At 35.3% G+C, this 23061-nt stretch overlaps 1 protein-coding gene across 1 annotated transcript in view; it reads left to right on the plus strand.

Moving 5' to 3' along the window:
- Positions 1 to 23061, plus strand: part of LOC106070870 (choline transporter-like protein 1) — a 58224-nt gene that overhangs the window by 9399 nt on the left and 25764 nt on the right. Inside the window, exon 3 of the mRNA XM_056029029.1 lies at positions 7071 to 7172. Coding sequence (XP_055885004.1) covers positions 7071 to 7172 — 102 coding nt within the window. The remainder of the gene's footprint in view (positions 1 to 7070; positions 7173 to 23061) is intronic.

A 23061-nucleotide genomic window follows, 5' to 3' on the forward strand; every position in this document is an offset into this window, starting at 1 on the left:
AGGCTGTTTTAGAGCTGTGTTATCGGCCTTGGTGGTTGGGGGGGGGGGGGCGAGAAGACTCCACTAACAGTACACTAGCAGTTTTACAATTATTTTTTATTTGCACAGTTGAAAGCTAATGATATTTTAATTGTTTAAATAGTCTCACTCTATTTACACACTGATATGGGGCCGAATTTTTATTAGTCAAACATACTGGTCCAGTGATTTGGTGTTTGTATAGTTATGTAGTGCACCCATTAACTCTAAATAATAATGAGGTCTCCTGTTTCATTCATCATAATGCGGACATGTATAGGGTGAGGTGTAGACCGTGTAGCTATTGGACATTTTCATACATGGCGGGAAGCCTACTAACCAATACCTAAATATAGAGTTGAATCTAGGTGCTACAATACAAACTTGGTCCCTAGTGCTGCTATTCACTTATGTTTAATATTGTAATGAAACAACAACTACTAGTCTACCAATACCATGGCTTTATTCGACACAATTAGACTACAGTAAACAGTGAATGAAAACAGCACGTCTCACATAACACTGATGAAGTGCTATACACATACACACACTGAACATGAAACACACACACTTGGCATGACCTTCTGACACGCTGGACGCACGCAGAAATTCAACTCAGTTACACTACAAATGTATGTAGCCAATACCTAGCAAGCACTTTGGTGTTTACGGTGTACAAAATAGAGGCAGTGTTGATAAACCATGTATTATTTTTTTTTTTTTTTTTGCTCTGCGGAGTCAAATTTTTATTCGAAAATTTTATTTAAGTTGGTAAGTTTGAAGTTCATTCTAGCGGCCTTGACATTGTCAGTGCATTGCAAAGGCTGCCAACTATTTGTTCAAAGGACACAAATCTATTGAGAACTACAAGCATGTCCCCTTTTAATGTTTTGAAGTTCACAAAAGTCTGGTTGGCTTACAGAATCATGGGATACAAGTATACACAGGCATGTAGATGGAGGCCTAGAGCAGACTTTTTGTGATAGATAGATAGATAGATAGGTAGGTAGATAGGTAGGTAGATAGATAGATAGATAGATAGATAGATAGATAGATAGATAGGTAGATAGGTAGGTAGATAGGTAGGTAGATAGATAGATAGATAGGTAGATAGGTAGATAGATAGGTAGATATATAGATAGATAGATAGATAGATAGATAGATAGATAGATAGATAGATAGATAGATAGATAGATAGGTAGATAGATAGGTAGATAGATAGGTAGGTAGGTAGGTAGATAGATAGGTAGGTAGATAGATAGATAGATAGATAGGTAGATACGTAGATAGATAGGTAGATAGATAGGTAGATAGATAGGTAGATAGATAGGTAGATAGATAGGTAGATAGGTAGATAGATAGATAGATAGGTAGATAGATAGATAGTAGGTAGGTAAGGTAGGTTGGTCAGTAGGTAGGTAAGGTAGGTTGGTCAGTAGGTAGGTAAGGTAGGTAGATAGATAGACAGATAGATAGATAAACAGATAGATAGATAAATAGATAGATATATGATAGATAGATAGATAGATAGATAGATAGATAGATAGATAGATAGATAGATAGATAGGTCAGTAGGTATGTAAGGTAGGTAGGTCAGTAGGTAGGTAAGGTAGGTAGGTAGGTAGGTAGATAGATAGATAGATAGATAGATAGATAGATAGGTAGATAGATAGATAGATAGATAGATAGATAGATAGATAGATAGATAGATAGATAGATAGATAGATAGGTAGATAGACAGACAGACAGACAGACAGACAGACAGACAATGAATTTGTCTAGATAAACTACTGCAAGACAAGACGATTTTGAAATTGGACACCTTCGTGCATGTCTTGCCTTCCCTTAAATCCGGCCCTGTTTAGGCCGCTTGAGTCCTTTTGCTGTTGTCGAGGGTCGTACCAGCATCATTAATATGATGTTATAATAAGTCTCTAAAAGCCTTACTATGTCTTTAAAAAGCTTTACTTAAGCTAGAGAGGATCGATCTATTTATATTTACCATTCGAAGGCCTCATTAAGACTTCTTGTTCTGTTTGCAATACAAAGCCAATGAGAATATTTTAATTTCCAGACTTCTTTCCGCTCCATCGATTTTCCGAACCTCCCAACGCACGCTTTGACCAGTCGTGTAACTTGCTTGATCAACAATTTAAATGTGTTTTCCCAGCTTTTCCACTCTTAACCCCCCCCCCCCACACACACACGTTCCCCATCCCCCGCCTCTAAAAACCCTTTTTCGCTAATAACTTTTGGAATATCTCAAACCGGGGTGACCCACATGCTTAATGAACTGTAGTATCGGGCCGCAAGGTTCGTCAGCTCTCCGTAGAGTTTCTCTTTCTGCTCTGTAATTATTCCAGATTTCGCCTGAGGCTACAGCTCTTTTGCAAACTGGTCTGTGTCATGCCATTCTGTTTCTCCCTATTAAGCTATTTCAAGAGAGGTTCCAGATCTTGCAGTGGCTGTGTATCAATTTCTGATTAACTGTCGGCGTTTGCTCTAATGGAGAAATGACTTTGTTAATATTATTTACGACTTCTGTACTGGCGTATTCTTTTTATTCGTTTTTTAAACACCATTTTTGAAACTTATTTTTTACTTTTAAGTACTTACAAAAGTTTATTTTCTTTTTCTTAGTGTTTTGCCTCTCGTTGTTAAAATTCCGATAAAAAAAAAGACAAAGCCATTATTATATTTTTAGGTTAATCTCTTTTCAATTGTTTATGGTTTAATACTTGTGTATTATGATAACTTACAAATAAAAACTAATTTAAAAAAAAATTAAAAAAGCCCACAAAAGAGGCAAGATGGCCCATAAAAGAGGCACATAAAGCCCAAAAAAGAGGCAAAGAAAAGAGGCCTAAGGCCCAAGGATTCCTATGATGATAAAGCTAAAACTGAATAGCGCAAATTCTGAGGTTTTCTTTTTAAAAAAAAAGCTTAGAGAAAGAATAGAGGCTAATAAAAAACGGAAGCTTGAAAACCAAAGACGTTCAGAAAGTGTGCAGCCTATAAGAAATACTGCCAAAATCAAGAAAATGAAAAAGAAACATCTAAGAATGATTGAGACTCGGTGAATCTTATATTTTGTATATAGTGTGACTGAAGAGTGAATGACATGGGGATTAGACTTAACATTTGTCTGACTGATGTCGCGCTTTAAATAAAATCATTATCAAAAAAAAAAAAAAAAAATTTTAATCAGATTAAACAAATACCAATATTTGTTTCCTATATCATAGGGTATTATTCGACATTAATCTTTGGACTCGAAGACAAGCCGTATTATCATAAAACATAATTACGTCGTAAATGTATTCATGCGTTAATGTAGCCATACGAAATAAAAAAAAAAAAAAAAAGTAAAATTATTTTTTTAAAGGTTTTAGCACTTTCTAGCAAAGTAGAAACAATTTTTAAATTTTCTCCTTTTGTAGCACAAAATGATTTCAATATTGGAACCTCCTTAATGCCAACTATGTAATAATAAAAAAGAATATAGATAAATATATAATTTTAACAAGATCTCAATGCGTAGCGCTTGGTCAAATCGTCTTTATTTTAGTTGTCCATTTGTTTTTAAATAAGTTTTTTTTATGTCATAGATAGAGTAAAGGTCTAATGCTTCCTCTATATTGAAATTGAAATCGCTACAAATGGAATAAGCTGATAAAAGTTGATTCTGCAGTTTTAAAAATTGTGCTCGAAAAATGTTCATAGGTCATTATAAAAGTCTAGCGTATCAACACAACCTTTTATTTTGTACGCCAGTTACACCAAAAAAGTTTGCTATTTATAGCGTTTCCGCTATGCATGACAATCTGCAATTAAAGTAGCATTTTACTCTCTGACTTAGGACTTATTTGAACGCGAATGGGCAAACAACTAGCGGTGACAATATGGAATTGATACAAAGATCCACTTCTGAGATTATAGCTCTATGTCAGTACAGCTTAATTTAGTGTCCTTGACATTGTTTGGTTTGTGGTGAAAAAACCTCCAATACTGCAGAATTAGCAGCTATTAAGTGGCGTAGATAGAGTGGGGGAGGGGGTCCAAATTTGAAAATCCTCCCCCCCCCCGGGGCCCTCCACTTGAAGGGGTCCCCTAAATGAGTGTCCAAAAATTTGTTTTTACATTAAATGTTGCGCTATTATCTCATTTCATGATGTCGAATGTCGAAATTCAAGGGCCCCTAAAGAGTTCAAGACCCACCCACCCCGGTACCCCTAAAACCCTAGCTACGCCACTGTTCCAGCAAGGTACAAACACAACGGTTTCATACGATCCATGGCAATCTTCTTTGTAAACAATACAAGACTTTGCAACGCAGTACAAGAATTAATGCATAAGTCGCTGGCCATTAGTTTTTTTTCTGAAATAGAAGAGAACTTTGAGTTTAAGACCAATAAGAACTTTGAGTTTAAGACCATAAGAACTTTGAGTTTAAGACCATAAGAACTTTGAGTTTAAGACCATAAGAACTTTCAGTTTAAAACCGTAAGAAGTTTCAGTTTAAGACCATAAGAACTTTGAGTTTAAGACCATAAGAAGTTTGAGTTTAAGACCATAAGAACTTTGAGTTTAGAGACCATAACAACTTTGAGTTTAAGACCATAAGAACTTTGAGTTTAAGACCATAAGATCTTTGAGTTTAATACCAGAAGAACTTTGAGTTTAAGACCAATAAGAACTTTGAGTTTAAGACAATATGAACTTTGAGTTTAAGACCAGAAGAACTTTGAGTTTAAGACCATAAGAACTTTGAGTTAAAGACCATAAGAACTTTGAGTTTAAGACCATAAGATCTTTGAGTTTAAGACCAGAAGAACTTTGAGTTTAAGGCCATAAGAACTTTGAGTGTAATACCATAAGAACTTTCAGTTTAAGACCATAAGAACTTTTAGTTTAAGACCATAAGAACTTTGAGTTTAATACCATAAGAACTTTGAGTTTAAGACCATAAGAACTTTGAGTTTAAGACCAGAAGAACTTTGAGTTTAAGACCAATAAGAACTTTGAGTTTAAGACCATAAGAACTTTCAGTTTAAGACCAGAAGAACTTTGAGAAAGACAATACGGAACTTACGCTCACCATTAACCCTAATGTAAGATGCAGTCAGTAGATAGGCGGGTTTGTTCAGCCAAGTATAGTATTGAGTGTGTTTAAATCATTTTCCTTTCAATGTATTTTATTCTATTTCTACTAGTCACAATCCTATTTTTTTTCTTTTTTTATTCTATCTTCTGTTTGTGTTGCGAATGGTTCAATCTTTGTTTCGTTACTATGTAACTAATAAATTTGGTAGAGTTTTTTTTTCCCTTTCAACTCCATTTTATTCAATTAAATGTGCTTACCGGAATATTGTTTCGTTTCGTTTTTTTTTTATTCCTAAATTTGAAGAACTTCGCCTCTTTTTTTTTTCCCGCCACATCCGGCAGAGTCCCCCTTTGTAGCCTCGAGGAATCAAACTTTGGTTTATTTCTGCTAAGGGTTAACAGCGACAAGAGACCGGCTGAAGCAAGGGGGGGGGGGGGTGGGCAACAACAACAACAACAGAAGACAACTAAGTCTGCCTGGAACCGAGTTCATGTCTGGCCATATGAAAATTGTCTTTCTCGGCCTCTCTTAAATCTTCCTATTGAGGGAGAAAATTGCACAACAGGAAAAGGGAAGACACGGATAGGAAAAGAAACAGGGAGTTTGGAGAAAAAAAAATAGGGGAGGGGATGGAAGGAGGGACTTAGCAAGGAAAATTTGAGAGGATGAGATGATTTTCATATCTGGAGGGTAGAGGATTGGCTGGAATTTTAGATTCAAAGTAAACCGCCTGCTTCCGAGGAATAAAGATTTTATTATAAAAAACACAAATATTTGTGATAAGAAAACGAAACGAAACATTTTTTTTTCTATGCTCCATATATTTATTTATTTAATTTAAATGGTAAACGCACTCATCGATAGATAGATAGATAGATAGATAGATAGATAGATAGATAGATACATAGATACATAGATAGATACATAGATACATAGATAGACGTTTGAAATTCTTATTATAACACAACAAATTATCTTTTGTGTCTAGGAAGGGGGAGAGAGCGGGCAATGTATATGTTATATTTCATTTGTCATAATGTTTTGAAATTTAAGATCTAACCTCACATTCCTGTATCCATCATCTCGGTATTCGAAGAACAAGTCCGATTTTCCGGCCTTTCTTTAATTTTTTTGGCACTGTTTTTGAGGACCCCATGAGAAGAAACAAATGCCAAAAGTACTTAAAGTACCTTTAGTCCTGCCTAGACGCCCCACCAATAACAAGATATATTACATGGGCCGTGTCTCGATGGGCAAGATTGAACATAGAACCTCACTCTGCGTACAATTCAGAAAGCCTTAAAACATTAGACGCATGTGGTAGTTTAGACTCTAAGGCAGTCTAAGCACTAGCATTGTAAATCCATTTTGTAAAAAAGCTTAGCACTTTAAGGGTTAACAAATATGTAAGCCAAGAAGAGACCACATACTTATAGCTATCGATCCACACATCTTATTAAAACATTTAATGAACTAATTAAATTAGGGCCTCTAAACTTGATGAGCCGGCCCTGCCTTGCGTAGCATGCTGAGTTTGTACAGATGACCACATTCGACATTACACAGATCCCCTTGTATCATTTTGTGATTGTAGAAAGATTATCAAGAGATTATGACCACAAAAAAAAAAAAAAAGGATGATGATATTCTAAATCTGGCTTAGTGTTTCTGCTGTGATGCTTCAATCAATGCGGATCAAACAGAATCGCATGTCACGTGGTAATATTTGAACTAAAAATATGACAATTAATCCCCAGATGAACAACAAAAAAAAATGTTTACATTAAATAATTTGGGTATAAAATAAAGATTAGACATTTAAAAAAACAAAAAAAAAACAAACGTAATCTGATTTGTTTTTTCGTTTCATTTTATTCCCATGCTCCGTGTTTTGCCTGATGATGACCTTGATGACATTGCTGTCTGCTGCTACTTTGATAACGTCTAGGACGCCAAGGATCAAAAGGGACTTCTGAGCAAGCCCAGGCGGAATCGTGGATGTACTGATATCTTGGTGTTCCTGGTATTTGTATTCTTCATCTGTGGCTTGGTGAGTACCATTTGGTCCTGGTATCGGGGGGACATGCATTTAGTGGTATCTAGGCAACGCAGGCAGTGCTGTTATATAGAATAGATGCCATTCTTGTATCTGTACACTCACGTGTGCTTTAAATACTGTTTAGTTTCATGATTAGGTGGCTAGGTATTGTTGGATAGAGTTGTGAGCTAGCTTGGTAAGCTAATCTAATCTCACCATCTAGACACATGAATCTGAATAAAAGCTTGAATTTCTTATTTAAAAAACAACAACTAAAGATTTGTTACTAATTTATACAAGCCTTCCATACCAATATAGCATCATTGAAAATACAACTTTAAACTTATCCAAATCTATCGCCATGCACTCCTATATCTATTTTCCAGTCCTCACTTCCTGTATAATGTTGTGGGCTAATCTAATCTGTCTTCTGACTCTATCTCAATTATTACTTCACATTAGCCACAGAACATTACAAGTTAAAAACACACTTGATAACAACTTTCACTGTTATAAAATCACACCTTTATTTATCACTGGGAAATCCGTCTAGTCTTCATAAACGTCGCTATTTCTAACTAACATCCAAAACAAACTACTTCTATACTATCGCCATGTTGCTCTTTTGTCCGTCTAGTCTACTACGTCATTCGTTTGTCTTACTACGTCACTACTTTTACCGTCGCTAAAAAAAACAATACACAATATATTTGTCTAACAAAACTAACATACTCTCTAAACTATTACATAACACTAGTCCATGCAGGTGTTTTTTTTTCAACTAATCTGTACGTAATCCTTCATTCTCTAAGAATAGCATCTTAGTTCATATTATTACTGTTTACATCAGTTGAAAGACTTCATGTGACCTTTGTTTTTTTAAATACGGTAAGAAGTTCAATATTGACCTAGATCTATATTAAATAAAGATATTTTTTTTACAAACGTTATATTAGCTCTCTCCGTCTGTCCGTCTGTCTGTCTGTCAGGATTCTTGTACACTAGAATTACACTCCCATTCTCGGATCAAGTTCAAATTTTTGCACAATTATTCATATTCGAAGAGAATATATGAGTTACTAACAAATACAACATCAGTTAATTGATTAGTGGTAATTAATTAACTTTGTTGTTGTATACAGAAAAGGTGAGCTAAACCTCGCAGTATTGAAATGTATGGCAGTGATTGTGCCGTGTTTCTCTTTATATAAGTTTTTTTTTTTTTTTTAAGTATTTTAAATTTAGCTTGCTTGTTACTTCCGAAATTCATCGTATTTCGGGGTCGATTTGTTTAAAAAAAATAATTTTTTGACTTATCCCATTTCCCTTTAAAGTCAGAGTAACTGTTCAGGCGAGAACATTATAGCATTTATTATTTACAACGTATAGCGTTCGGGGGTTTTGGTGTGGTAAAATATGGAAAGTGTGAATTGTATTCTAAGTAACAGTGATTATAGAACTGTAGTTTCTTCTTTAACGCTGTCTGATTTTCGATGTCGTAATACTTTATCTCTGTTTTATATTTTTCGACATCATACTTAATTTTAGTGGTCGCCCAAGACACAACGTCCTGGAGTCTAATTTCATTGCTATCTTAGTCCTCACGTGACACAAAGCAATACATTTTATTTGCGTCTATTGGTCAGTTCGAAATAGCCCTGAATGGCATTGATACATACAGATTGCTGCTCAATTATTGTAATGTAATGTGCAGTTAAATAGCGATTATAATTTACCTTCTGGTTAAGCCCGGAGTTATTCACATTATGTATCTCTTGTTTCGATAAAAAAAAAAAAAAAAACATCCATGTAATATAAACAATTATTGGGTCCATGAGACTAGAACAAGTAACAAAAACAAAAGTTGTGTAAAGACAATTCCTTCTTTATGAATCTGATACACACACACACACACACACGAGAGTGATTACTTTGCTCTTAAAATCTAATGAATGAGAGAGAAAAAAAAAATTTGTAACCCCCCCCCCCCCGAACAAATATCCATTCGATTATTTGATTGGAAGACGATACTATTGGAATAGGATTATTAAATTATCATCTCAATGGAAACTATAGAAAATGGCTATATATCATAGAATTGCGTAAATATATAGGCCTGTGATTAAAATCCCCAAAATGGTATTACCCTATTTCTAAGCTTGAACAATAAAGATACTTTTCTAAGACAGAGAAGAGTGCTTTTCCAAGATACAAGGCGACTTCCCGTACAGCTTGAACAAGAGTTACGTACATAATGATCGGATAAGCTTTTGTTTCCGTTTTCCAGTCTAGGTATAATATAAATAGGATACAATGCCATTTTTATTCATATAATTATTTTTCTTAAACCATTCCTATCTCGAAATTCGATCATTCTTATTGTTAGGACAAAGAAATTCCTTTTCCTGTAAGGTTTTCTCTCCAACATTCACTAGTAATCTGAAATGCATTTCTATTGAGTCTATTCTGTATAACATTCATTTCCCCAAACATCTATCCCTCTAGCAGTCCTTCTATCCAACAGCCTTCCCTTTTGGCATTCATTCTAGCCAGTCAAACATTAATTAAGTCTGAAATATTCATATCATGCTCGGCTCTCACAAATATCAGATCCGTTTTGACACCGGCCTCATGCCTTGTAACTCGATTGACCTATTTCTATCATATATGCAGACATCAGGAGAGAAGAAGAGAGGGAGAGAGAGAGAGAATAAAAGACTGAATGAGACAGAGAGATGGAAACACAAAACCAAAGACCAAAAGAATGTAAGAAAGTAAAAGCAAGGGGTATGTAGGTAGAGAAAAGAGAGAGTGAGGAAAGAGCAAAGGAGTGAAAGAGAGAGAGAGAGAGACAGACAGACAGAGAGAGTGAGAGACAGAGAGACATGATTACTTTAGAAAACATGGCGATAGGAAATGGAAAAAGGAATGAAAGTTAAAGAAGAAAGAGAGAAATAAGAGAAAGAATTTTGAGAGAGAGAGATGAGTGGAAGAGAGAGAGAGACAGAGAGAGAGACATTTCGCCACCTAAAAAAAAAACATTAACTTCAAGTGGCGCCATCTACAATCTCAGCTCTAATTATGATGTACGAGAAATGTTGCCAGGTCCACAACGTTGTGAGTTTCTGTCTGAATTTAAAAAATTGATCCCAAAAAATATACTTTCTGCACCTTTTAAATACAATATATTAACAAGAAAAAACTTTAAATACGATCTAAATTTATAGGAAACATGATAATATAATATAATATAATATAATATAATATAATATAATATAATATAATATAATATAATATAATATAATATAATATAATATAATATAATATAATATAAAATGATTATGTATTCTAAAATATCCTATGTTTTAAGAAAACAAAAATTCATGGTAGATTTGTAGGCCTACATAGAACCAGATGTACATCAAAGAGGTCACGCTTAACAACGGGAGGAAGTAGTCTGTGCTATTTTGCGTCCCGAGAGATACATCTTCTCCCTTTACAACTTTTCGTATGACTAAAGAGGCCAATCCTTAATACGCAGCTGAGGTCACAGGCTGGGCATCTGTAATCACCAAGCACTGATTCACTTTCATACTTCTGTCTACTTCTAGTGTGTATGCCATCTGCAATCCAGCCACCCTTCTTTTATGTTCGCGCTCCATGTGGATCTATCCAGTGCCTCTTTTCCCCAACTGCTATTGTCGTTTCTGAAGAGCTTCATCCCGCGTTTGTATACATCAGTAAACCTTAAGAAGAAGTAGTACTAGAGTAAATAAAACACATACATATAGACACTTTGGAAATGAAAAAAAAACCCACGTAAATATTTAATGCCTCTGATTGTTCCGGGCAGTGTAAGCTGTTTGAGATCTGCGTGGTGGCTATTGGGAATTCAATCGTTTATCTCTAAGCATAACAACCAAAGTGTGGAGTGCAATGGCTATTGGGAATCGAGCTGTTTATTAATACAGTGATTTTTCGCGGTAGAGTGTTGCTCAACCATTTCTTTTTTTGAATGAGTTATAGATTGAAGCGTTGCAAAAAAAAATTAAAAAAAATTAATACGTTATTATTATTGCAAAGTAAAAGTGGAAGAAGAATTCTATGAGTGAACACGTTGCCAGATTTTCAGATGAAAGACAATGTAAGACAGATACGAGCAGTTATATCAGTAAATAATAAAGATAAAGTTCTGTTGAGGAAGTCGATGCAATAAACAAACCACCTTTTTAGGACATTAAATGACAAATATAACAAAAGGAGGAAAAAGAACGACCAAAGATGAACACCATACTGAAGGTGAAAAGATAACTGAAAAGAAAAGTAGATAAAACGAGTAACGAAAGGAAGAGTATGAGAAAGAGAGAATGAGAGAGAGAGAGAAAAAAAAAGAGAAAGAGAGTATGAAAGATAGAGAGGGAGAATGTGTGAGAGAGAGAAAGTTTGAGAGAAAGAGAGAGAGAGAGAGAGTAGGGGAGAATGAGAGAAAAATGAGACAGAAACGGCGAAAAAAAAAAAAAAAGTAGATAAAATAAGAAAGAGACGGAATCTGACTCTTTGGCGGGTACAAGTGGGAAACCGTTGTTGCCTCCCAAGTTCTCTGTTTGCTCAGGAGCGTAAAATGAAACAATGAACACAAATGCCGTAGTAAATGTATTGTCTCTACACTAAGAAACACTAAGGACCTTATAGTATAAGATCAGTTGTTGTATAGTTTGACTGGGCTGTACAGCGTATGGTAGAGAAGGGCTGTACAGAGTATGGTAGAGAAGGGCTGTACAGAGTATGGTAGAGAAGGGCTGTACAGCGTATGGTAGAGAAGGGCACAAATCTGAGACCAAAAATTAGCTAAAGGCAAACTTGAATCTACACCTCGGAAAGCAAATGTGTCGTATGTCGCAAAACATGTAGGTCACTGCCGGTTCTTCTTAGCCATGTAAAATATCGCATTCTTCCTTAATCTTCGAAATCTAAGAAAAAATATTTATTATTATTATTATTATAACGAATGACGCCCAAATACGTTTTAACTGTTCTGAGAAGCAAGACGTTATTAGAACTAAGAACCTCACTAAATAAGTGCACTGACTATAAAGTAATGGTGTAAAGAGCTATTTCACTTTCTCTCTCTCTCTCTCTCTCTCTCCTTTTCTTTCTCACTTTTTTCTCTCTCTCTCTCTCTTTCTAGCTTTCTATCTCCCTATGACTATCTCACTTACACCTCTGTTAACTCTTTCTCTCCCTCTCTCTCTCTCTCACACACTTTCTCTCTCACTCTTTTTCTCGCCGTTTCTGTCTCATTTTTCTCTCATTCTCCCCTACTCTCTCTCTCTCTCTCTTTCTCTCAAACTTTCTCTCTCTCACACATTCTCCCTCTCTATCTTTCATACTCTCTTTCTCTTTTTTTTTTCTCTCTCTCTCTCATTCTCTCTTTCTCATACTCTTCCTTTCGTTACTCGTGCATTGATTGATGCCCTCATTTTCCTATTTGTGGCAATGAGCGGAGTCGTTACCTACTCAATGTCGTAATAAACTCTAGTGTCGTAAAGTACTATCACCAGATGGTAGAGACATCGAGATCACGATCCGTGAAATGAATCTTTTGACTCAATCAACTCTTTTTTTGACTCAACTTTGCCATCGTCCTCTCGAAAACATTTAAAAACAGATTCTCTCGGATCAGATGTAAGAGAGAGAGAGAGAGAGAGAGAGAGAAAGAGAGAGAGCATGATATCAAGCTAACAAGCTCAACATCGCCCTAACTGTAATGAAGTCAGCGACAAGCTTGCGATGAAGTCAAAGAAAGTAGGACTGGTTTGTTTGTGTAACTAGCTCGGAAGAGTAAAAAAAAACCCACCTAAAACAAATCGTAAAATAAACCCAGAATAAACCATCTCTGTTTCACCATTAACCAGGTAGAAAACTGTGACAGAGAGATGATCTGTTTGTAAGAAGACGGAGACGGGGTGGGGGGGGGGGGGAGGATAAGAGTCTTGAAGCGTACGACTGTCTCATGTTTCAATAGTATATGGTCGTTTTTCGGAATGGTAGAAATGGATTTAAGTCCCTAAGCTTACGCAGAACTAAATAGGATTTTAAAATTCGCATAGAAAAGTAAAGCCTCTGTATCTATTACAGAATGCCATCGTAAATTAAGCTTACAGAAACAAGTAAAAATATCTTCTACCCAAAGTGAATATAGAGCCAAATTTTAAGTTTAGAACACTTTCCAGCACTAAAATCCTTAATAGATAGCATTAGCATATATAGTAGAGTCACTATTGCGGAGCAGGCATGTTTGCGGAACAGCTCGTCGAAATTAGTTAAAATCTATTTTATTTTGAAATTTTCTCCTAAACTACTGTAACGGTACTGCGCATGGTCCATTTCTCTACATTTCCAATATAAAAGTTTTCCTTTTACAGCAGAAAATTAATTTTGACTCCAGGTCAAAGTTGACAGGTGTGGAATCGTCCATTATTTTTCACGTACCAGGAGAACCGCATAGGCCATGGCTTAAGGCTTTTTAAAAATGATAATGACACATCACCTGCATGATACACATATTTTTCGGTTTATAAATGGATGAGGAAAAATTTCATATCATAGCTATCTACCAGGAATTCAATTTTTAAAAAATTAGGATGTTTTTATTCTTTTTTTACCTTTTTAAAGATAGTCACAATTGTGGAACACTATAGATGTTATTTATTTGACCTGCGCATTTACTATCATTTAGCTATTTACAAACTGATTTAGATATCGGAATTTAAATATGAGTTTGTATTAGTATACATAAATTTAAAAACATTTAGAGAATAATATTACATATAATATATAATTTATGATTACCATACGTCCAGCAAAAAGAAGACAAATCATAATACCATATATATATATATAATATTAATATAACAAAAAGAATAAAAGAATAGTGGGGAAAAAAACCTTGTAAGGAAAATCAGGGTAGTGTGACGTCAAATACAATTAAAGAAGAGGTAGAGAATCTAAAAGTGACAATGTGTTGTCTTAAGCTTTAATAAAATAAAATTAATGTAAAGGATAAGGAGTTCAAGTATTAGAGTAATAAAATATATGCTTTATATAGGCTTTGTTCCGACATTTTTACCGTGTTCTGCAATTGTGACTTCTTAAAAAATCCTGTTCCGTAATTGTGACTACCCATATCTCAGTCGAATTGAATGTAAAATTTAAATACCTGTTGAAAAACTAAACAAAGCGTCTATTTTTATCGGAAAATGGATGGGCAATGCCTAGATACTTTTAGTTTTTCCATAGGTCTAACCATTACGGAGCAAAAAATTGAAAACTAAAAGTAGCTGCAAACTGTTCCGCAATAGTGACTCTACTCTACTATAACTGAAAAAAAATCTCAATCGAATGAAATATCTAAACAGCATAATCTATTCGCCTTTTATGGTTACAGTGTAATTTAAAAAAAAAAAAAATTACGAATAATTAATTTTAAAAAAATCGCATCACTGATCTATGTTTTTATTTTAATCTCAGACATTTACCCTTTACGGTATATGACTTAGTCTTGAGTGTTTGAAAACTATTTCGAATTACATTTTTTAAAAGTTAATTAAAAGAAAAGATTGATTTATGTTTTATAACATAAGTTTAAAATATTGCACACGAATTTTATAATGTCGCCATCTCTAGTTTATGAAACCGGAACCAAACAGTCTTATTTATGGTCAATATGACTTCCTGGGGTCCTCTCGTGTTGTCTAGGTTCGGGACATCTCGTGGAATCCCGTTCTCGGCTTCGATTCTTCTCGTCCATATGTTACCGGCGAAGTAGAAAATCCGGCATGCTAAAGTATTCCTAGCGCTTTTAGGCAATTGTAGGAAATAGCTTCACCATTTCGTACTTCGCCTAGGTATTGTGTTTTGAGTAGCAATCCTATCGTATAGCATAGTAGTATCTCTTTATTTGCATGCTTGAATTCTATAATGTCAGCTGGAATGGATATTTCGTTCTAACGTATTGTTTTTAAATTTTATTTCTACCAAAATCAATATGATAATAATCTAAGATATACACGCTGAGTAGCTTTTCAAAATATGGCAAACACACACACAAAAAAAAATGGTTTTAATTAACTCATTAATCATTAATGTAAAGGTACCAGCTCGTTTTGAATGCTGAATGCTGTTGTGATAGTTGGAGAGTTAAAACTGGCAGGGCAACTCATTTCATACTGAATGTTAATCCAAAACATTGATTGCGTGTATGCATCAAACCCAGCAAATGAAATAATAACATTGCATGGAAAACTGCTTGATCTGGACAACACAGCGCAGTTTATCTCAGATATAGGACTTGTTATCTGAACCCCGAAACTTGATCATGAGAACAACAGCAACAAAAATAAAAGCCATAATAACAATGCTGTTTATTTAATTATAAATCAATTATGGCCCTTTTGTCATGCTTCTTCCATTTTTTTATATCTATACAGACAATTGAAATTTTAAATTACAATAGAAATGTTCACTTATATCTATACAGACAATAGATAGTATAACTTATATCAGTGTTTCCCAAACTGTGTTCCACGTAGCCCTGGTGTTCAGCGAGGCCTGAATAGGTGTTCACGAGCTACTGGAATAATTAACTAGTAGGCCATCACGTGAATCAATCTCTCTCTAAAAAAATAAATAAACAAAGTGTTCCAATAAATACCCAGAATGTGTGAAGTGTTCCGTTGAGATAAAAGTTTGGGAACCACTGACTTATATGATCCTTGTCCTTCTCAGTTATCAGTGCTGGAAATATCAAACAACTACCTAGACTGTCTTAGACTAATTAGGATCAACTGTTGAAGAAACGTTAAACCTTCTTTCTCTACGTCTGGCTGTGCTATAGAAGAACTTAAAAGAACGACAATATATTTACACTACATTATAAGTATGTTTACTGTAGCGAGCTGGATTTAACACTTCAAATAAATAACAATTTAAACAAATGAAAAGCGAAATATTAACGTTCCCATACCAACCGACGTAATCAGAAAAAGAAATCCAACCAGGCAAAATGTGCGTCAGCTCACCTTGCCTATAATAACAATTTTCATAAACAATAACGTTTGCCAGATTTTTTCTGACTACATACATATGCGAACGAGAATGAAAACCAAAAAAAAAAAAAAAAAAACAGGGAGAGAAAAGAAGATCACTGCTGATTATCAGAGATTATAGAGAGTATCCAATTGCTTCTTTTTTTCCCTTTATCAAACAATGTAAAAATAATATTTAAATATAAACAAAGCAAAACAAAAACAAATAATAAACACATTTTTGCTGACAAAGCCTATGTTTACCAGCTATGTTAAGAGACCCCAAATGACCCTGCCTATGTCAGTAGCGCTCTTACAACTTTTAGTTATTTTTGTGTGTGTGTTGTTGTTGTTGTTTTATTTAGAAAATAAAAGTATGATACCAAGATATTTGAAAAATAAAATTCCTCTTAAAAATATATGATGTAAATACTTTAAAAATAACCTCCCCAATTAATCAAAGCCTGCTATTAAACTTGTATTCATAGCTCTCCAAAATAGATCGAGATATTTTTAGAGACATGTACTCCGCTAATTAAAGGTGGTGTCAGAAATGGGAGTTTATTTATAGATACATTAATGAACATTGTCTACATGGCTAAATAAAATTACAGCATGGCGGGCTTATGTGATGGTATGGAGTGGAGCTAATGGTTTGTTTTTGTTGACATTGACATGAATCAGTGAGTCTCAAAGACTTTCCATTTAACGTAGGGATTAAAGCCACGAGTTTTCTAAAACGTTGTATGAACTGATTTAACGAAACAGGATAACGAGGGAGTGCTTGGACTCATTAAGCAAAGAAAAAAATGGATCTTCACCTGGACAAATTAATAATTAGAAACAAAGCTGTGTATGTGTTTTATGTGTGTGTATATATGTATGTGTGTGGTATAAACATTTCGCTAACAAATACAATGCTACGAATTGATGTAAAGAGGTCTAATATGTGAGTGGAATATTACGGGATGTTGTAGGGTGTAGCAGCTATGAGGGAAGCAGGTGGGGGAGATGGTAGAGGGACCTAAGTGGAGTAAGAAAGAGCCAAAGTGAATGAGAGAGAGAGAGAGAGAGAGACGGCACAGAGAGCTAGAGACAGAGAGGCCGAATAGTGGGAGAAAGTGTGAGTGCAAGAATAATAGAGACCTAAAGAGATAGCGAGAAAGAGACAAAAAAAGAGGGATAGAGGGAGAGAGAAAAAGAGTGGATTTAGAGAGAGATTGAAAGAGATAGAGAATGATAGTTAGAGTGATACATATTTTGAGAAAGAGAGAGAAAGAAAGGGAGAGAGAATGATAACAACACAGAGAGAGAGAGAGAGAGAGAAAGAGACAGAGAAAGGATTTAATGAGACAGAAAAATACAAGAATGCTAGAGAAGCATCAGGAAGAGAAGTGTTTGCGGGAAAAGAAAAAGAAAATTAGAAAGATTTAATGTGGCAGCAAAAAAAACAAACTAAAAATTTTGATAGTAAATATGATTATTGTTGGTTTTTTTAATTTAAAATTAAAGCTTTGTATTTGTAAAACTGTTTCTATGTCAGTGTATGTGCTACATATTGTTTCTTCCACCATTTTGTGCTTTCTTGTTCGCGTTTGTCCTGTTCCCTCCCCCCCCCCCCTCTCTCTCTCTCTCTCTCACACACACACACACAGACTATTGAATAGGCCTAAACCGAGACCAATCGTAACTGAAGGCCTGAAGACTGACCTGCAACGTCGCAACCAGGCCTTCTCGGCCTAATCCAATCGCCACTACAGATCACGTGATTAAATTGTCTTATCACACGAGACACGCGTAGACACACGTAGACACACAAGAGGAAAAAAAATACTATTTTAGAACAACAAAAAATATTAGAAACATTAATGTGTGTGTGTGTGCGCGCGAGTCTGTATAATCTGTCTGCCTAGAAAATCCTTGGATTCATTCTACGTCCCTCTACACTCCCACCCCCCACCCCACGTCTTCAAAAACTCTTGTTTTGTTTTTATCTCACCTCCCCCACCCCCAAACCACAGTGTTTCAATCTCCTTCTGTGATGGAAGCAAACATTCCAGAGAAAAACCCTTCTTATCTCCCCCCCCCTTTCCACTTTTTTTGTGTGTCCCCAGCCAAACTCGGACTCCTCCATTTTCTTTCCGGACGGCTTACACGCGGCTAAACATTTACGCAACAGACGCTTAACTCCGGAAACCCATAGGCGGGAAATCTCTCTAGGACAACATTCAGAAGTAATAAGGAAAAAAAAATTCTTTAAAAGAAAAAGAAAACCGGAATAAGAAACTCTCCACGTCTGCACCTCCTCCCTCTCCCCCCTTTTACTTAATTTTATTTTTCACACTCCATATTTCTTGTATTTAGAAAATGGATTATACTCTTTATAAACGGAAATTAATAATAAATATCTTTTCTTTAAATGTTAAAAAAAAAAATGAAGTTATTCTGTAATATTATTTTAAAAGTATAATCTGAAAATAGTATCATCAATGACGTCATACTTAAGTAAACAAACCAGCAGAAAAACTACACGGATTTCCCTCCCTTGCGCATCTATTTATTTCTATTGATTAAAAAGCTAGATGGCGAAAAAAAAAAAAAAAATAAAGCGTTAAATCCGATAATGGAATTTATTTTCTGTTTCTTCTCTTCATTAATGTCTCAGAGGGGAACCCTGAACTCGCTGGGATGTAGGACATGTTAGCGGGGAAACCACGGCTGAAAATAGCTTCAATTTTTGAGTTCTATCATTATAAATATATATATATGTATGGCAATTAATTGGCCATAAAAATCGTTGTTTTAACCAGTAGTTATAGATGCTTTGACATTTGGTAGATAAAAAAGCGATCCGGACGTGACGTCTTCTCGTCTGACAGTTGCCGTTTTAGGAATCAAGGGGCGATTAACTCTTGCTTATTTCGGAGTTTGTGGAAAATGGGTTATATGCCGCCATGGAAATCCTTTTTTTTTCCTTTGCCAACTGGATGTGGCGTGATGTCATATGATGTCATTTTATAAAAATATGATTTTTATTGAGCTGTTTGCATCCAGCGCTACGCTACTACGTTCAAGCGCGAACAAAGGGAAGACAAATCTGTACCGTACATTGCTGTTGGCAGACGTGATCAATGAAGCCACGGCAAGAAGAACATCCTTGCGCTTATCAGATTCGCAAACGCCTTCTTATTCTCCGCCAGCTTCACCCGGGACCGATGATTCTCAAACGATGAAGCTTGCTGTATGGGTATTGACTTGTTTATGGTTACATAAGAGTTCAAAAATAATAATAATGTGTTTGAGCTCTGCGTTCTTTAAGCGTATATACTCCAACCAGGGGTAGTAGGGACACTCAGCGAATCTGTTTGCGAGGAAGGGGAGGTGAAGGTATTCATAATGGGTTGAGGTAACGACAAATAATACTGTCATATATGTATGCATCTTGTTGAAACAATATTTCTAATGGGGGGCAGATCGGATAGGGTTACTCAGAAATCAAATCTTGCTTATTGTCAAATGAGGACAAAAAGACAAAAGAGTCTTAAATGAAGTTTCAGATTTGTGCACATATTGACGCAGAACGCCAAATGTTATGTATTTATTTATTTATTTGTTTTTGTTTTTTTTTGAGCTGGAAGTGGCGTAAGGCGTCACTCAAGCCTGTATGGGAGTCAATGGGAGATTAGGGTTAGGGTACAGAGACACACAGACACGTGTCTTGCCAGGTCACTATGAGGAGATGACGAGTAGCCCTGGGAGAGTTGATCTCCGAATGGCAATAGGATCTGATGGAGGTGACCCTTATGTCGTAAACACAATAGGAGTCTGACACTTATTTTTTAAATTGCCGGTGCTTTATTTTTACGACCATGAAATAAACATTGGGAAAGTACACATTTCAAACCTATCGATCTGTAGAGCATATGATATTAAGATCATCTATTTCTGTGGCCCACGGTTAACGAGGGTGTCAACTGGTCAGCACAATGACCAACCACCTTTATTTTTCCTCAACTAATGTCCGATTTTCATTAGATTTAGGTGAACTCAGAGGTGCCTTAAAAATCCTGAAATTCAAAATCACAGTTTTCGCTGTAATTCGAACCCGATGTCCAAGACCCTTCGGTTCTGAAACCAAGCACTTTATCACTCTGTCACCTCGCACCCAATGGTAAAGGAAAAACAAAGAAATAAAAAAAAAAACGACATTATTATTTTAGTTTGCGGTTACAATTAGTGTTTGAGAATCCCTGGTCATTTATAGTCATCACGAAGCCGTTGTCGTCAACATCCATATTACGTAATTCCATTTTTTCCCCCCTGCCATTGATTATTTTCCGACTCACCCCTGCACCTACTGTTCTTATTTTACTGCTTGTAATTACAAATCCAATTCTTGCCACAAGATATGTCGTGTGTCTATGTTTTGTGTTGTGTTTTTTTTCTTATGTACAAGTTTCAATCAATTCTTGTTTTTATCCTTCGTAAAGTTTACTCCTATTTTTAAATATAATTTAATATCGTCTGCTAGAGCTTTGCCGGAAGTCACAGAATGCCAGATTTTTTTGTTTGTTTCTTGCATTGAAAGTTTCTATGAAAAGATTGAAACGAAAAAAAAAATGCGTTTTCGCAATTTAATTAGATTGTTTGTTCTTTTTTTTTTGTCTCTCAATTAGATCTGATTATGTGTAAATCTGATACAATATTTATACGATATATTAAAATGTCCCTACGCCCAATGGCTTGTAAAGCGCCAATGAAGTCACTTGGGGCCACTAGCTTTGTGTCTAGCTAACACATTGAGTGAATCTTTGAAGATTTTTTTTTTTTATATTCTAGTCGAACAAAAACAAAAAAAAAAAGGTGGGGGGGGGGGCATTGTGAATTTCAACAATTGCGTGTGAGTGTCTCTATGTGATAGAGAAAGAATGAATGAGAAAGAAAGAAAGAAAGAAAGAAAGAAAGAAAAGAAAGAAAAAAAAGAAAGAAAGAAAGAAAAGAAAGAAAGAAAGAAAAGAAAGAAAGAAAGAAAAGAAAAGAAAGAAAAGAGAGAAAGAAAGAAAAGAAAGAAAGAAAAGAAAAGAAAGAAAAGAAAGAAAGAAAGAAAGAAAAGAAAGAAAAGAAAGAAATAAAGAAAAGAAAGAAAGAAAGAAAAGAAAGAAAGAAAGAAAAGAAAGAAAAGAAAGAAAAGAAAGAAAGATGTGAATGCCTTATGGACGTAATTATCTTCATACTGAAGAAACGTCCCTAATTGATAGGATAAGACAGAGAGAGAGAGAGAGAGATGGAAATGAAGGGGATTAAATAAGAGAAAGACTGTGATGGAAGGAGAGATAAACCTAGAGATGGGAGGAGGAAGAGAAAAACTACGAGAGTTTCTAAGAGGGTAAGAGAGAGAGGGGGGGGGGAATGAAGAATTGGTCTCCTTCTACTTTCGATGTTTTATGATCTCTTGTAAGGATTACAGCACACACCTTAACACATGTCTGAATAGACTATCGGTCCTAATGTACTAACACGTTTCATTGAATGCCTGGCTGTGAGGCAATAGCCGCTTGGCTGCCTATGAAGAGGGCATGAGTTCGAAACTCGAGCTGAGCTGTGTTTGCAGAGCACCTAAAAGGCAGCACGAAAGACTTCTCCCATTCTTCCCCTCCTCCACACGAAAAAAAAAAAAAGATTGGACAATTGAGCATGCTATAAACAGGAAGGATATACTGGACAAATTAAAGACATTCATTATAAGCCTTTCTAGTTTCGAACAAGTTTGGAATAGGCCTAAGTGTTTACATGGAACGCATAGTTGTATATTTGTCTCAACTTATAAAGAAACCAAAATGTTAATTTATTCTTATGTTTTTTTTTTGTTTTTTTTTTTGTTTTGTTTTGTTTTGTCACTTCATTCCGCATAGGGCTTGTGGAAGAGGAAATAATACCTGTTTTTTTTTTTAAATCGCATGAACTTTAGGCAGACGAGAGCATCACCATCGGTCCTTCATTATGGAACGAGTAAAAGCTAATGATGGAATTTGTTGCAGATTTAATCATAATTATCGGCCCTTTTTTTCGTAGGCCTACCAATACTTTTGCCCTCGTAATAACAAATGTAAGTTATCTGTTAGCATTGCAATTTAGATTCCACCAACGGGTTTTTAATGTGCTATATAACCCTGTACATATTGCCTCAATTGTTTGTATAATTCTTAAGCTTAAAAAAACGAGCAGACTCTATTTCCGTCTTAGCAGAAGACAAACATGCTTAGATTTAAAGTAGGAACACAAAACTCTAATAGAAAATCTATAACAGTTTTGTCAATTCAGAAGCTTAGCAGCCAGGGGTAGATAACTGCAGAAATTAGTGTAGTGACGCAACAGAGAGGAGACATTACGACAGTGTACATATTGATCTAACAATTTTGTTTCCTTAAAGTCCCACCCGTAGCCTCCCCAACCAGAGATATTTTTTTACTAGCTTTCCTATGGCAGTATTTTGTTTGGTTGTCTCTGAACGCTGTCAATAGTTTTTCTTCTATTCAAAGACACTAAAGTTCTTCGTGTCTTGTTTGGGAAAAAAAAAATTAGCGTGTCAGGATGGGAGAAAGTCATTAAATGACGTCACAGAGAAAAAAAAACGGGTGCTTTGAGCATTGCTTCATAGATCTAGACCAAAAAAAAAAATGATGCGGTGTTGAGTTTCTATGTTTACAGGGCATGAAAGAACCATTAATTAATAATGTTTATTGTAACCCTGCCTGGCACTATTAGACAAGGACAGGAAGACGCAGGGATAGAGTTAAAAAACAGGGCATCAAGTG

Source organism: Biomphalaria glabrata, chromosome 5 (assembly GCF_947242115.1).
Source record: "Biomphalaria glabrata chromosome 5, xgBioGlab47.1, whole genome shotgun sequence".
Taxonomy (NCBI): Eukaryota; Metazoa; Mollusca; class Gastropoda; family Planorbidae; genus Biomphalaria; species Biomphalaria glabrata.